General features: G+C 38.6%; 1 protein-coding gene across 1 annotated transcript; it reads left to right on the forward strand.

Moving 5' to 3' along the window:
* The first annotated feature begins 731 nt into the window (after nucleotides 1-731).
* dldh (dihydrolipoamide dehydrogenase) lies at nucleotides 732-11,967 on the forward strand. The gene is made up of 14 exons (XM_067380098.1): nucleotides 732-860; nucleotides 2,422-2,497; nucleotides 3,049-3,128; nucleotides 3,212-3,280; nucleotides 3,357-3,426; nucleotides 3,677-3,777; nucleotides 3,882-4,022; nucleotides 6,007-6,108; nucleotides 6,277-6,467; nucleotides 6,551-6,721; nucleotides 6,801-6,990; nucleotides 7,091-7,228; nucleotides 7,316-7,405; nucleotides 11,713-11,967. Exons 1-14 carry the CDS (start codon nucleotides 822-824, stop codon nucleotides 11,776-11,778), a joined length of 1,524 nt encoding a protein of 507 aa, XP_067236199.1. The 5' UTR covers nucleotides 732-821; the 3' UTR covers nucleotides 11,779-11,967.
* Nucleotides 11,968-15,457: the final 3,490 nt, after the last annotated feature.

Here is a 15,457-nt window from a genome sequence, read left to right on the forward strand (position 1 = left end):
CAGAATTTTAATTTCTGGGTGAACTATCCCTTTAAGTAGTATTATACTTGTGAAAAAAAGTTTCGAGTATCAGTTGCCTTATCTAACCACTAGAGGGAACTGTTTCTTGCGTTTTGAATGGTGAGGAAAAGTACACGAGAAACTGACTTCATCCCCACTTTATTCAAAGGTATTATATTATATTATATTATATTATATTATATTATATTATATTATATTATATTATATTATATTATATTATATTATATTATATTATATTATATTATATTATAAAAATATTTGCTTTACGTTTGTTGCCGAGGTTTCACACACACACCCACACAATATATATATATATATATATATATATATATATATATATATATATATATATATATATATATATGAAGAACAAATGTACAACATAAGTAATATAACTAGAAGGTATATATAACTACAAATGAAAAACACTAATTTTAATATAAACAAACAATAAAATAAATTATTTTTAACATTACATCTCGACAAAATAACTTTTACTTTGTACTTTTAACAAAATAAATTAAAAAAGGCAGCACAGGTGTAACCTCTTAGAGTTGTTTGAAGATTAAATAATATGTATTTTTGCTCGAGACAGTGAAAATGTTCTTTTTACTGACTGCATTTTCTATGATGAATCTGAAATATATGAAGTTTCTCCACGTTGAGTAACAAGCTGGCTGCGTGACATCATCAGGCAGCGACTCTGTCCGCTTTCCGTACTGCGCATGCGTAAATTGACTAGTCCTTGGACACACCGATCACTGTAGGTGAAGCGGTCTCGGAAGGGACGTACTGTCAAAATGCAGACCTGGAACCATCTATACCGCACACTCGCCACGGTAATGACTGTTTATTTGCCCCAGTACACTGTACTTTGAATATACCCATAGTCCATTAGAATAAAAAGAAAGCGTTTTAGACAAAACATGCAATGTTATTACTGTGTAGGCCCAACATACTAGCTTGTCTGCGTGCACAGTTGTCAGCCCATGAACACAAACGAAGCAGAGGTAGTTTATATATTAGCGACATGAATTTACTTGTATCTATATCTCATTTATCGAAGTGTTAATGCATATTTACACAACTAAGATCTAGATCTGTCATCATTGGCTGAACTTGCAGGGGCGTGTTGTTGCATTTACTGAGTCCGTGGAGCTTTTTGATCAATTGCCATATAGGTCACATCATTCTGATCCAGATACACTCCAAATATTCTACCTTTTTAGCGTCATAGGCGTGTTTAAATACAACACTTAGTGAGCTGCCCTACCTAGAAAGTGCCAGTGAAGCCCAAAAGTGCTGTCTAGGTAGGTAGGTTTTGAGAGACAGGCATATTTAGAGGAAAGTTTGGGGAAAAAATGATAACATATTTTAAAATAACATGCATGTGCTGTCTTCCTGTTCAAGAATGTGGAAGTTTTTATGTTTATTTAACTAATTATGGCTATTTAGGGGTTATCAATACTAGATGGAGCAAAAAATCAACCATAAATTGTATAAAATAAATATTGCTTGTGCCTGGCAGTGATCTACTGTAAAGAATTAAAACTAAAAAAAAAAAACCCTAAGAAAAATTATTAAATTTTTATTTTAATATTTAATTTTTAATCATTTTGTAAAGTGCTTTTGTCATTTTTTTATTTTTTGTGTGTGTGTATATATATATATATATATATATATATATATATATATATATATATATATATATATATATTAGGCTGTCAAACAATTAATCGTGATTAATCTCATACAAAATAAAAGTTTGAGTTTGCATAATATATGTATATATAAATACATACAAATTAATGTATCTATTTCAGAGAAATTTTATGTACAAAACATTTTTATTTATATATAATATAAATTATATAAAAAATATAAATACATATACTTGTACATATTTCTCAAATATGTATATGTTTGTATTTATATATACATATTAATTACACGCATATTATGCAAACTCAAACTTATTTTGTATGCGATTAATCACGATTAATATATATATATACTATTTATTTATTATTATATTATATTCAGTTTTAGTCATTTTAAAACTTATTTTATGTCAGGCAACATTTTTCATTTAAGTTTAAATTTATCTAATACTTTATATGGAGACATTTGAGGCCTGGCACAGAATTTTGGATTTTGCCTTTATTGCAACATAATTATGCAACTGTTTAATACTCATGAGTAACTTTCTTTTGACCTTTTAATGCTTTAAATTCCTTTATTTTCCTCTCTTTTTTGCCGGTTTCTCCCTTTGGATTGTTTATTTTACTATAAAATGTATTCAGATATTTTCTTTGCCATTTGTAAGCATCAAAAAAAGAGTATGGAGAACATATACCATATCTGTATTATAAAATAAAATAATTTTGCTTATCTCTTCAGCGAGGTCAGCACCTTCCCTGCAAGCTGCACGGAGCCACAGTCTTGTCTGCGAGAACATATGCTGACAAAGCAGCAAGTAAGATGAATTAAAGGATTAGTTCACTTTCAAATAAAATTTCCTGATAATTTACTCAACCCAATGTCATCCAAGATGTTCATGTCTTTCTTTCTTCAGTCGAAAAGAAATTAAGGTTTTTGGTGAAAACATTCCATGATTTTAATGGACTCCAAATGGTTTAAGGTCAAAATTACAGTTTCAGTGCAGCTTCAAAGGGCTTTAAACGATACCAAACAAGGAATATGGTCGATTGTTTCTCTAGATAAGACCCTTATTCCTCGTCTGGTATCGTTTAAAACCCTTTGAAGCTGCACTGAAACTGTAATTTTGACCTTAAACCATTTGGAGTCCATTAAAATCATGGAATGTTTTAATCAAAAACCTTAATTTCTTTTTGACTGAAGAAAGAAAAACATGAACATCTTGGATGACATTAATACACTTGAATGTATTAATTGATAGTGCTGTATTTACAAATCCTCAGCCATAACCTCTATGTTAAATTTAAATGATATGAAATGCTTTAATATGAAGTGATATTCATATAATAATAATTTGTTCTGTCAAAGTTGAAGCTGATGTCACAGTTGTGGGCTCTGGGCCTGGAGGATACGTCGCCGCCATCAAAGCAGCTCAGCTTGGTTTTAAGGTATCAGTTTTTGTTCCTTGGTATCACAGATGCCCTCGGCTTTTGTTTTGACTGCACTGGTAACAAGCGCCTTTCTCTCACAGACAGTATGTGTGGAAAAGAACGCGACCCTCGGAGGGACGTGCTTGAATGTGGGCTGCATTCCGTCAAAGGTTTGTGATTTTCCAAATGCTTTTCCAAAATGCTTTTAACTATGGTTAACTTGATTATTTTTTTTGCCTTATTAAGGCTCTGCTGAACAACTCGTACCTGTATCACTTGGCACATGGGAACGATTTCGAAAGCAGAGGCATTGAAAGTAAGTTCAAGTGTAAACATGCGATATGTGTTCACATAAACATCTTTTATTGTGTCTTGAACATCAAGGACTTGGAGAAGCCGATATAGACATTTGAACTGTAATAAATTATAGAGGATTGTGGTATTTTAAAGTGCCCCTATTATTCCTAATGTTCTTTTGGAGGTCTCCTACAATAGTTTTACATGCATCATTTCATCATACATGAATCATTTTTTTAGTCATTTCATAATTTTTTATTCCGCATTAGTTCAGGGGCTCTCATTGAACCTGGAGAAGATGATGGCACAGAAAAGCGGGGCTGTCAAAGCTCTGACAGGAGGAATCGCACACTTATTCAAACAGAACAAAGTGAGATTTTTTTTATTTGCTTTGTTTTTTATTCTCTGTTCACATGTGACAGTAAAGCAATAAACCTTTTAAAGCCATACATGATGATTTTTTGTGATCCATAGGTAACTCACGTCAACGGTTTCGGAAAGATAACCGGCAAGAATCAAGTGACCGCAAAGACTGCTGATGGAGAACAAGTCATAAACACCAAGAACATCCTCATCGCTACTGGATCAGAGGTCACCCCCTTCCCAGGCATTGAGGTACATGAGCAATAGAGAAGAAGTAGCAGCCTTGCTGTCTACTGCCTACAGACAGCTGCTTTCTAAGGGAGCATCCTAACTGGATGCCCATAAATGAATCTCATAAGAGCGATTTGAAACAATATCTTCATGCACCACCCATGGAAACCTCAACTCATAATTGATTTCAGAAGCGTTTGATGTTAGCATGTTGCTAAGCTAACTGCACAAAACTTTAATATGCATTGTTGCAATATTGGGTAAAATAGTACATTCTTTCATTATTAAAATATTTAATATTATTTTTCTCTACTTTTAAGTTAGGGCTTCACTATTTGTTGAAAAAATCTCTTTTTTGGGGGCCAGTGGTGTGATGAACCTATTGTAATTGCTCGGTCAATTCTTCTTCTTCGAAATGAATTGCATTTTTGAGGGCCTAAACATGTTTGAAAACTCTTTGCACATGCATCAGAAGAGGTGAAAATGTAGGTTTTTAGAATTAGGTGTGGCATAATGTCTCGATAGCGCCACCTACAAAATTTCAATTAAGCACCCTTCGTTCTAAGTTTCACGTACAGGTATGAAATTCAGTAGACAGACGTAACAGCCTAATACCTACAAAAAAGCCCCTAAAATCTGAAAACCCAACAGGAAGTGACATATTTAGAATTTTTTCTGCAAAATTTGTGCAGTTTTTGCCATTTCCAGATGTTGTACTTTAACAAATTCCACCTACAGTCTAATCTAAAGGATTTTGTGACATTAAATTGCGAAGATCTTGAGTTTTCGCTGAAGGGCGTGTCCGTGGTGGCCTGACAAAATTCGATGTTTCGCCACGAAACAAGAAGTTGTTATAACGCAGGCATACAATGTCCGATCTGTCCAAAACTTCACATTTGACCAAGCTTCACGTGATGACATCTACATGCCAAAATTTTGTTATAGTCATAGCGCCACCAGCTGGTAGCAGGAAGTGTGGCAAATACCAATGACTGACTTGATCCTCCTATATTTATAAACTTAAATGCATATTGCCCACTGTGCTCTGTTTTCCTAAAGCCACCTGGTGGCGGTGGGACCCTTTCATCGCTGCTTGCAGCTTTATTTTATGTTTTTTTTCTGATAGAAGTTACAATTTATATTTAAACCAAAAAAAAAAAGAAAAAAGATTTATATATCATTCTGACTATAAAATAATTATTACTAATAAAATTATTTAAGCTGCTGTCCACGATTTTTGGCCCTCTAGCGGTTAATAAACAGAACTGCACACGTCTTGCGGAGGAACATTCTAGCCGGAGCTACTTTTCTCTGTGTATGTCTATGGCGAGTCACACAGTTACTGTGATACTCTGCGGCGAGTCCTACCAGTCCGGTCTGAAATAGTCCGAATATAAACACTTATTATAAGTGTACTATAATGATTCAGGATAAGACAAAAACACGGTTTGGAAAATGGATTTATGTTGTATATTCTCATTAATTTTTGTAAATTTTTAACACAAAGTTGTGGACTGCAGCTTTAAAGAAAATTAGAATTATTACAATTTTAGTATTTAACTAAAATAAATCAGATACTTGAAAAAAAACTAATAATTATTATTATATATTTACAGTACAGCTGCAAAATGGCAATACTAATATTTGTAACTGTCTTAATTTGTTCATTTTCAAAACCTTCAAAACCTTTTTCTTAAACCTTCAAGCTTTTTTGTCTCTTGTTGATAACGTCCAGTTTATAAGCACTTCTTTAAAATGACAATTTCACTCTGAGACACACAGTGCGTATATTTAATGAAATCACAGCCTTTGAAATTTGATAATCGCACTAAGCCATATTGCGATTTTGGTTTTTATTTTGATTGTGTATTAAATTTTGTAAATGTCTTTTGATCAACATTTATCTTGATTTGTCCGCCATCTCATATAATTACACAGCCGACGTGTCGGTATGTTGCATTCAGATCATGAATATTAAATCTGAAATATTTTTCCCTTGTGGTAGATTGATGAAGATACTGTTGTCTCGTCCACTGGCGCTTTGTCCCTCAAAAAAGTTCCAGAGGAGCTGATTGTGATTGGAGCAGGAGTCATTGGCGTGGAGCTGGTGAGTGGACGATTGGAAGGTTATAGTGTGAACATTACAGAATTACATTCCGTAATCATCATAAGACTGATCTAAATTGTTCATAAAAGTGCATGTTTGTAACATTTGAGGACTGATGATGCTTCTGAATTGGGTTTGATTATGAAGATCCATTCTGTTTGTTCCTAGGGGTCCGTTTGGCAGAGGCTTGGTGCGAAGGTTACAGCAGTGGAGTTCCTCGGCCACGTCGGCGGAATGGGCATCGACATGGAGATCTCCAAGAACTTCCAGAGAATTCTCCAGAAGCAGGGGTTGAAGTTCAAACTGAGCACCAAGGTCATGGGCGCCAACAAGAGACCTGACGGCAAGATCGATGTGGCGTGAGTGCGGCGTTTCTCCAAATGCTGATTAGGATCGAAATTCTTCTAGTCCTTTTGCCTATTATGTTGTTTCCGTTGGTTAGTGTGGAAGCTGCAGCTGGGGGCAAGAACGAGACGCTCACCTGTGACGTTCTGCTGGTGTGCATTGGCCGCCGTCCCTTCACTGGTAACCTCGGTCTTGAGTCTGTCGGTATTGAACTGGATAACCGCGGGAGAATCCCTGTCAATGGCCGTTTCCAGACTAAAGTGCCCAGGTATGGAGATTTCAAATGAATTGTCTTGCATTTGTTTGCGACAAACAAGTCTTTATTTGTGTTTCTAATCTCTTTTTAGTATCCATGCCATTGGAGATGTTATAGCTGGACCCATGTTGGCCCATAAAGCCGAGGATGAGGGTATTATCTGTGTCGAGGGAATGGCAGGAGGAGCCGTCCATATCGATTACAACTGTGTTCCCTCCGTTATATACACACACCCTGAGGTCGCCTGGGTCGGCAAGACTGAGGAACAGGTCAAAGAGGAAGTGAGTAGACTCGTTGTTATTTTAGCACACCTCTCCATCTTAAATTGTATGTCACATCAAACATTTTCTCCTAAAATGGCATATAATTGCCGTTTTCCAGGGTGTGCCATATAAAGTGGGCAAATTCCCCTTCGCGGCCAACAGCAGAGCCAAGACGAATGCTGATACAGATGGACTGGTAAAGATCATCAGCCACAAGGAAACAGATAGGATGTTGGGAGCACACATTCTGGGAACGGTAATGATATATCTGTTTTTGCTTTTCTTGTGTAGGAAGTCATTTTGAATGATATGATAATTCATATATTGATTTTTCATTTAACAGGGGGCAGGGGAGATGATTAATGAGGCCGCATTAGCTATGGAATATGGAGCATCATGTGAGGATATTGCAAGAGTGTGTCACGCCCACCCTGTAAGTGTCTCTGTGGTTTTTTTGTTGTTAAAGGGTTAGTTCACCCAAAAATGAAAATAATGTCATTTATTACTCACCCTCATGCTGTTCCACACCCATAAGACCTTGGTTAATCTTCGGAACACAAATTAAGATATTTTAGTTGAAATCCGATGGCTCCGTGAGGCCTGCATAGGGAGCAATGACATTTCCTCTCTCAAGATCCATAAAGGTACTAAAAACATATTTAAATCAGTTCATGTGAGTACAGTGGTTCAATATTAATATTATAAAGCGACGAGAATATTTTTGGTGCGCCAAAAAAACTAAATAACGATTTATATAGTGATGGCCGATTTCAAAACACACCTACAGGATGCTTCGGATCATTATGAATCAGTGTGTCGAATCAGTGGTTCGGTGCACCAAAGTCACGTGATTTCAGCAGTTTGGCGGTTTGACACGCGATCCGAATCGTGATTCAACACGCTGATTCATAACACTCCCAAGCTTCATGAAGCAGTGTTTTGAAATCGACCATCACTATATAAGTCGGTATTTTGTTTTTTTGGCACACCAAAAATATTCTCGTCACTTTATAATTTTATAAAGTGACGAGCTGTTGGAGGAGTGGACGGGAGCGCAGTCGAAGGTGTACAGGGAATAAAGGAGTGGACTCGGCACACAGCCCTGTGGGGAGCCGGTGCTAATTGTGATGGTGGAGGAGGAGTAGGAACCAATTCTCACTGTTTGTGGGCAGTTGGTGAGGAAATTCAAAATCCAGGTGCAGGTAGAGAGGGGAAATCCTAGGTGCAGCAGTTTATCTACCAGTGTGCCTGGTATGATGGTATTAAATGCTGAACTATAATCAATAAACAGCATTCTAACATAAGTTCCTGGCAGCTCCAGGTGGCTCTGTGCAGCGTAAAGGGCTGTGTTGATGGCATCCTCTGTTGACCTGTTTGCTCTGTATGCAAACTGATGGGGGTCAAAGCTGTGAGGGAGGCTGGCCTTGATGTTCTCAGCGATCAGTTTTTCAAAGCATTTTATGACCACTGAAGTGAGGGCTACAGGCCTGTAGTCATTAAGACTACTGACTATAGGTTTTTTGGGAACGGGAACAATTGTGGCAGACTTTAGGCATGTGGGGATGGAGGCTTGTGTAAGGGAGATGTTAAAAATCTTTGTAAAGACCCCTGAGAGTTGGTCTGAACAGGCCTTTAGTACTTTGCCGAGTACTCAATCTGGTCCAGCGGCCTTGGTTGGGTTCACTTCCCTCAGCCCACCTCTCACTTGGTGTTCTTGTAGCGTGAGAGTGTGCAGCGTGGTGGAGGGTGCGGTGTGGTTGTCTCAAACCGGGCAAAGAAACGGTTCAGCTCCTCTGCCAGTTCAGCATCGCCTCCGACAGCCACAGGTGGTCTGCTCTTGTTTTTGGTGAAATGTTGTAGTCCCTGCCATACCTGCTGTGAGTTGTTCTGTTGCAGATAGTCCTCTATTTTCCTCCTGTAGTTCTCTTTTGCTGCCTTAATGCCTCTCTTCAGGTTAGCCCTCGCTGCGCTGTACTGGGCCTTGTCCCCGGACCTGAAAGCAGAGTTACGTGCTTTGAGCAGAGACTGTACTTCTCTGTTCATCCAGGGTTTGTTATTGGGGTAGTCTCTGTATATTGCTCCAGGTCCTGTGACTCAAAAATACTCCACTCTGTGTGTGCAAAACAGTCCTGAAGCTGAGTGAGTGCATCCGCTGGCCAGGTTCTTATTGTGCTCTTTTCTGGCTTAGTTTGCCTTATCAGCAGGGTATATGCTGGGAATAAGAGCAGTGAGAGATGGTCAGACAGGCCCAGATGTGGCATGGGCACTGCTCTATATGCGCGTTTTATGTTGGAATAAACGCGGTCCAGAGTGTTCTTTCTCCTGGTGGCACACTGTACATACTGTACAAATTTAGGGAGCACAGTCCTTAAAACACACTTGGTTAACCCCTGCAACTATATGCACTCCTTCAGGATAAGCCTGTTGCTGTTTGTTCATTAAGTCATGCAACAGCGTGAGAGCTATGCTAACGTTAGCCTCCGGTGGTATGTACACAGCAGTGATGAGCACTACCGAGAACTCTCGCGGCAGATAATAGGGTCTACACAATACCGTCAGTGCTTCCAGGTCCGGACAGCAGTGGGTGTATATGGTCTTACAGTTCTTACACCAGCCAATGTTGACGTACATGCACAGACCCCCCACCCACCCTGTGTTCTTACCGGAGTCTCTGTTCCTGTCGAATCGATGCATGGAGCGCTCTGCTAGCTGTACCGCTGTGTCCAGGGTCAGTGGTTGTAGCCAAGTCTCAGTTATCATCATATAACAGTCGCGGATGGTGGAATTCCCAGCAATAAGCAGATCCAGTTCGTCCATTTTGTGCCCGACGGATCTGGCGTTGCTGAGAAAGATGCTTGGTACAGATGGCTTGTGTGGTCGCTTATTCAGTCGGGCCAGTAGGCCTCCCCGGCAGCCCCTCTTCTGCCGTCTCTCCCGACGCCGCCTGCGTCGCCTCCCCGGCCCGAAAACAATCCAGGCAGATCCCGGTGGCCTCGCTATGTCCTGCGGGATGTCATGAGCGTGAGGGAACGAGCTCGTAACATTACTCTGACACCGTAGGCCGATATTAAGCAAGGTCGATTGACTATATCCGTGTCTTGCTTGAGAACACGTCTTCATACACACCGCATACTAGGGCTGCACGATTTATCGCGATAAAATCGCACGCAATATGGCAAAGGCTGCGATTATTTAATACGTGGCTTGTCAGAGCTGTACGGCTCTGTGATCAGTAGTAAATGCTTCTCCATCTGAAAGCTAGAGGGCGCTCTTGCGCAGAAACTCAAACTATGCCCTGCAGCAGAAAAAGACTCATCATATCGCTGTAGCTGAATAAACAGAAGATTGAAACGCTTTGATTAATTAAACATGACTAATAAACACACGACTGCCTTATTCTGTGTAAGAACCCACATCATCTCACAGAAGGATGCTCAACTGTCGTTATGAAGTGAGTTTGGAGTAAAAACATGTTATTAAATAGTGGCTGTTTCTCAATTACAAGAACACAAGTCCGGACTTGCGTTCTCGTGGAGTCCGGTCTTGCCAGGCGACCTTGAAAGAACGATCTCGGAAGGACGCGAGGACAGAGAACGCATCATTTGAGAATTGAGATGTGCTGCGATCTTGTTGCTCAACTGGCCGTCCCAGCATATTATAAGTGGCTAATGCACAATAAATACAACATAACATCACAAACAAATGTCATAAGCTGTTAAAAAAATATTTCATATAATTATCTTTTTATTTCACCGCGTGTATTTATGAAAATGAGTAACGTTAGCCTTTGGCTGCTATGCTTTGTTAATGTTAAGATTATTTTTTATATGCCAATAAAAATACTGCAGGCTTTCTTCAGGTTATCATTTTATTAAAATTAAGCAAAACAAACGCTTTACTTTCACAAGCCGTCACGTATTTGCGAGCTTGTAGCTGGAATCTCACCAGAACTTCAAAGCTTACAGGCTTCCGTACGTCGACCGCCGCAGCGTCTTCTGGGATTTTTAACGGTTCGATTCCCTCAAGTTTGCATTCGATGCATCCTCGATATCAAGAACACATCCGGGTACTTTCATGCGTCCTCCGTTCTTGCGTTCTTGATTATTGGAATGAACTTCGACGGTTGATGATGACGTAAAGCAAGAACACAAGGACGCAAGATCGCTTATTGAGAAACAGCCATTGACTTTTGTTGGACAAGATAATTAATGCTACTCGTGTCTGAAAAGAAGTTTGACTCGTGTTGCTTTTTCAAACGTACATTATAAGCGACTCAAACTTGCAGTGCTTTCAGATGGATTAGCATTTGGAGCTATATTTCATTGACAAGCCGCGCATAAAAAACAATCGCAGCCTTTGCGATTTCATAATCGCACTAAGAATCGCGTTTAAATCATAATCGCATTCAAGTTCAATGATATTTTTCGCATCATGCCATATATCGTGCAGCCCTACCGCATACACAAACAGCACCATATCAGAGAGCCAAAAACTGCTGCGCATAGACACGCGGGGCAAAAGTAGATAGATACTTTAATTTCTCTATTAAGTTACTATTTTTAAGTCATTTCTGAAGAATGAGCACACTAATCTTGGCCATTGTTGTTGTTTTGTTTGTTTTATTGTACAATAATTAATATTAAAATTACAGTACATATTAAAAAATGTTATTATTTATAATAATACATAATTTTTTTAATTGTAACATTTGTTTTTCAAAACCTTTTCCTCTTTTCCCAGACTGTATCAGAGGCCTTCAGAGAAGCCAACCTTGCTGCTTCATTTGGAAAAGCTATCAACTTCTAGATTTTCTTCATACACTTGTATATAAATACATTATCTGCTGCATTTTTTTCCAAAATAGTTCACACAATTTGTAGATCTTCAATCTCTGGGCCTTCAGATGTACCCTTCATCCATACATCCATAATAATCCTGTAAAACACCTAGTCTGTTATTTAAATGTCCTAATAAAGAAGTTTGGGTCTTGTTGAACTTCGCCTGAATGAGAAAAATATTGTGTGGATTTTTTATAAATCAGAGTTGTTCAGTATGATCAGTCTCCTGAACACCAAAGCAATAATTTTGATGGTTGGAAAAATTGACATTGGCTGTATTGTTACACATGGGAGGTGAAATAAAGAGGAACATAATTATGCAGTGTTAGATCTTGCTTTCACTACGGGAGACGTGCTGTGCATTACACTTGAGGAGTTATGAGGTTTTCAAAAGATAACTTCATGCAGTTTTTGGGGGGTAGTTGAAGGAATGTTCTTCGATCGATAGATAGACTTGAAGGATAACAGTTTGGTATATCTGTATTTTTAGTGTTATTAGTCAAGCACTACTTTTGCAGACTTACTAAAATTGGAACTGTGAATTAATTTTAAGTTTTAACCAAGTTTTTAACCAACTTTCCACTGCTTAATATTCCTATAATATGAGGACTATGTTTATAACTATTTAAACTTACAAGTACAGAATGTGTGTAGAACTGAAGACCATTAACTGCAGTGCAGAACTCGTAAACATCTATGAATTGATTTTATTCTTATTCTTTTACAGTAATCCTGCATTTATTTCTATTTTGCTGTGTTCCCATAAAGATTTCCCTTCCTTTGTTTGCATCGGCCAGTGTCAGCAAATATAAATTACTTATAATTAATATTAATGAATAATAGCAAAGGATAAGACATGATTTGAAAGAGCAATGTGCTATATATGAACAATATGATCTTTTAGCGTTGCATGAATTCATGAGTTTACCTGCAGTTCCTCCTTCAGACCATTAGAGGTCATTGTCTCCTGCATATCGCAATGGTTAATCTCGACATGTTTCTCTCAAGCTGGGGACACACTTAACGACTAGCTGAAACATTCTAAGATTGAACTCAACACAATATATGATTTTAAATGCTGGCTATAAACACCGACTGAACGCAACTGGCTCTGAATCAGCACGTTGGGGTATGATCAGTCGTTAGTATCAAATTACATTCATAATCGGCCTTACAATCGTTAAGTGTGTCCCCGGCTTTAGTCTGACAACCAGAAAGAGCCCAGAATGATATTTTGTCTTAATTTTGAACAGTTCATTCTTATAAACCTTTTTTTTTTCCTGAAATGTTTTGATTAAATTGTGCTTAATCAATGCAACAATTCCTTCTTTTTTTGCCTATTTAATGCAATTTTAAATGTGTTTTAGGTTTTCAGATACATTCTGGAGCCAATCAATGTTTATGTGCCTACTTCAGATACCTCATAATAAATTGATGAAGAAAGGCCCAAAAAAGTGATCACTAATGGCTTTTAACAATTTGGATGAACTTACTGAACTCATGCCAGCTGAGACCACGTCTCGCACAGTGGGAGCTGGGGTGTGACCAAAAGCAGGAAGGATGGGAGGTAGTCGGGTGTTACTGCACCTGAAGACAATCTCTTCCTTTGTGGTCTAAAAAATACACAGCTTGGGGCAGAACTGAGGTTATGATTAATATTATTGCAGGAGATGAAACAAAAATTAACTGAAAGCCACCATGAAATTAGCTAAATAAATGATTTATCCGTGCACAACATTCATTTTAGTTCTTTTTTTATGTGCCATTGTAACTTCCCCCTCCTTCCTGCAGTGACATCTCTTCTCTGAAGACGTGTTTACTCGGGGTTGCCAGGTTTTCATAATAAAACCCTCCCAATTGACCCTTCGCCGAGAGTTTGATTGACAAGCGATCTAACCAAACATAACGCCGAATCCACAATTTTGTCCAACAAAGCAGTCAGGGGAGTAGATTAACCTCGGTGGACTTGTACTTGAAAAATGGTGTGTACTGACATCTTTCCACGTTAATAAATTAACTAGTAGGAAGAGATGATCGGTTCACGAGCCGCTTGAGCTGAGACGCTACAGCGATCTGTCACGACACATTAAAGAGCCACAAAACAGTTTTTATTGTTTGAATTTCTTAAAAAAAAATTACACAATTTGAAAGCTGGGACTTTGTTTAATATCATCAGTAACCTGCTCTGTCTTGTCTGTCAACGTGTTTTCAGTGTCCTCTTTGCTCCGCGATGTATTTTTCACTCTGTGTGGTGTGACAGCGCCATGGCTTGCCAAATCGCATCTTAAGGTGGTTACCCCTGTAAAAATCGCCTTCTGGGGGTTCCGGTTTTGGCAGGGTTCCCTTTGTAAAATTCACATTAGAGGGACTAAATATCATGTTTTTAGGGGTTACTTTAACTGGAGAACATGAAAAACAACCCGGGACAACAGTGTTAAAGTACCCCAATTCCGCAGGAAAACAGTAGACTTGGCAACACTGGCTGCGTCCGAAAACCTAGGTAGCTGTCTTGCTGCCTCGCTGTCTTATAAGAGAATGACTTGCACGGCAGCGTTTGTGCATGAAGGCACCTCATTAAATTGATTTTGGACAGACTTCTGAGGCAGCGTAACAGTTTAATGATCTACAGCAATATAGCGCGAGCTTTGGTGAGAACTAAACAAATATTTAATTACTACAGCAGTAATTTCTCGATAGAAATGATACCAAAATTGAAATATGTTGGTCAAAATCGTACATTTACACACAAACTGAGCAGCAAACGCAACTTTCGGACGCCATCTTTATTTTTCTAGCTCAACTGTCACAGAATGGAAAGCACAGGATTGTGGGATATCAAAGGCAGCTAAGGATACATCCATGCTTCCTTCAAAAATCGATCTGAGGAAGGTATCTCATGAGAGAGGAAGTGAAGCTAACATTGGATTCGGACGTGCCTTGATGCCTTACTACCTTGAAATGTGTCCTCGGAACGCAGCATTTTACAGTTTTCGGGCGCAGCCACTGTGTTTACTCGTGCGAGGACAGGAGAATGTGTCACTCACATGAGATGGACCAATAGCAAACCACAAACATCGAATCAGTTCCTGAGGGAGAAAATCATGTCCCATCCTACATTTTTTTCTTGTTCAGGAAGCCATTTAACACAAGAAAAGGCGACTTCTGTTTCATTGCGACTTGATAGTTGACAGTACAGACAGGTATGCAAGTATTTCACATTTCTTCTCACTTTATAACTTACGACAGACACTCAGCAGCCTTATTATATTTATTCCTAAATCCTCAGCAGACGTCAGTATAGATAACGCTATAGCAGTTGGGAGATGCTTGTCGTTGCTGCAAGAAACTGATGGTGATGAAACCTGTTAACACTTCATTACACACATTTCAGTGCCCACCCTTCCTTATCCCCTGAGCTCATCACTCAGTTTAGATAAGGGTTTCCGAAACGGTTCATGGGCTGATGAAAAGCTAAAAAAGTAGATAATTATATCGAATGTAAAATCAAAATAAACAAATAGGCCTGCACGATAATCGTGACATAGCTTAGTGCGATTATCAAATCAAAGGCTGTGACCTAATTAAAGGCACAATATATAAGATTTTTGGATTAAAATGTCCAAAAGCGACTAGAACAGAGTTATATA

Source organism: Chanodichthys erythropterus, chromosome 24 (assembly GCF_024489055.1).
Source record: "Chanodichthys erythropterus isolate Z2021 chromosome 24, ASM2448905v1, whole genome shotgun sequence".
Taxonomy (NCBI): Eukaryota; Metazoa; Chordata; class Actinopteri; order Cypriniformes; family Xenocyprididae; genus Chanodichthys; species Chanodichthys erythropterus.

Excerpts from the sequence above, each read along its gene's own strand:
- dldh (XM_067380098.1), top strand. The coding sequence starts at position 822 with ATGCAGACCTGGAACCATCTATACCGCACACTCGCCACG. Across the intron at positions 3,281-3,356 it reads TGGGCTGCATTCCGTCAAAG|GCTCTGCTGAACAACTCGTA; the intron begins GTTTGTGATTTT and ends TGCCTTATTAAG. Across the intron at positions 7,229-7,315 it reads GAGCACACATTCTGGGAACG|GGGGCAGGGGAGATGATTAA; the intron begins GTAATGATATAT and ends TTCATTTAACAG.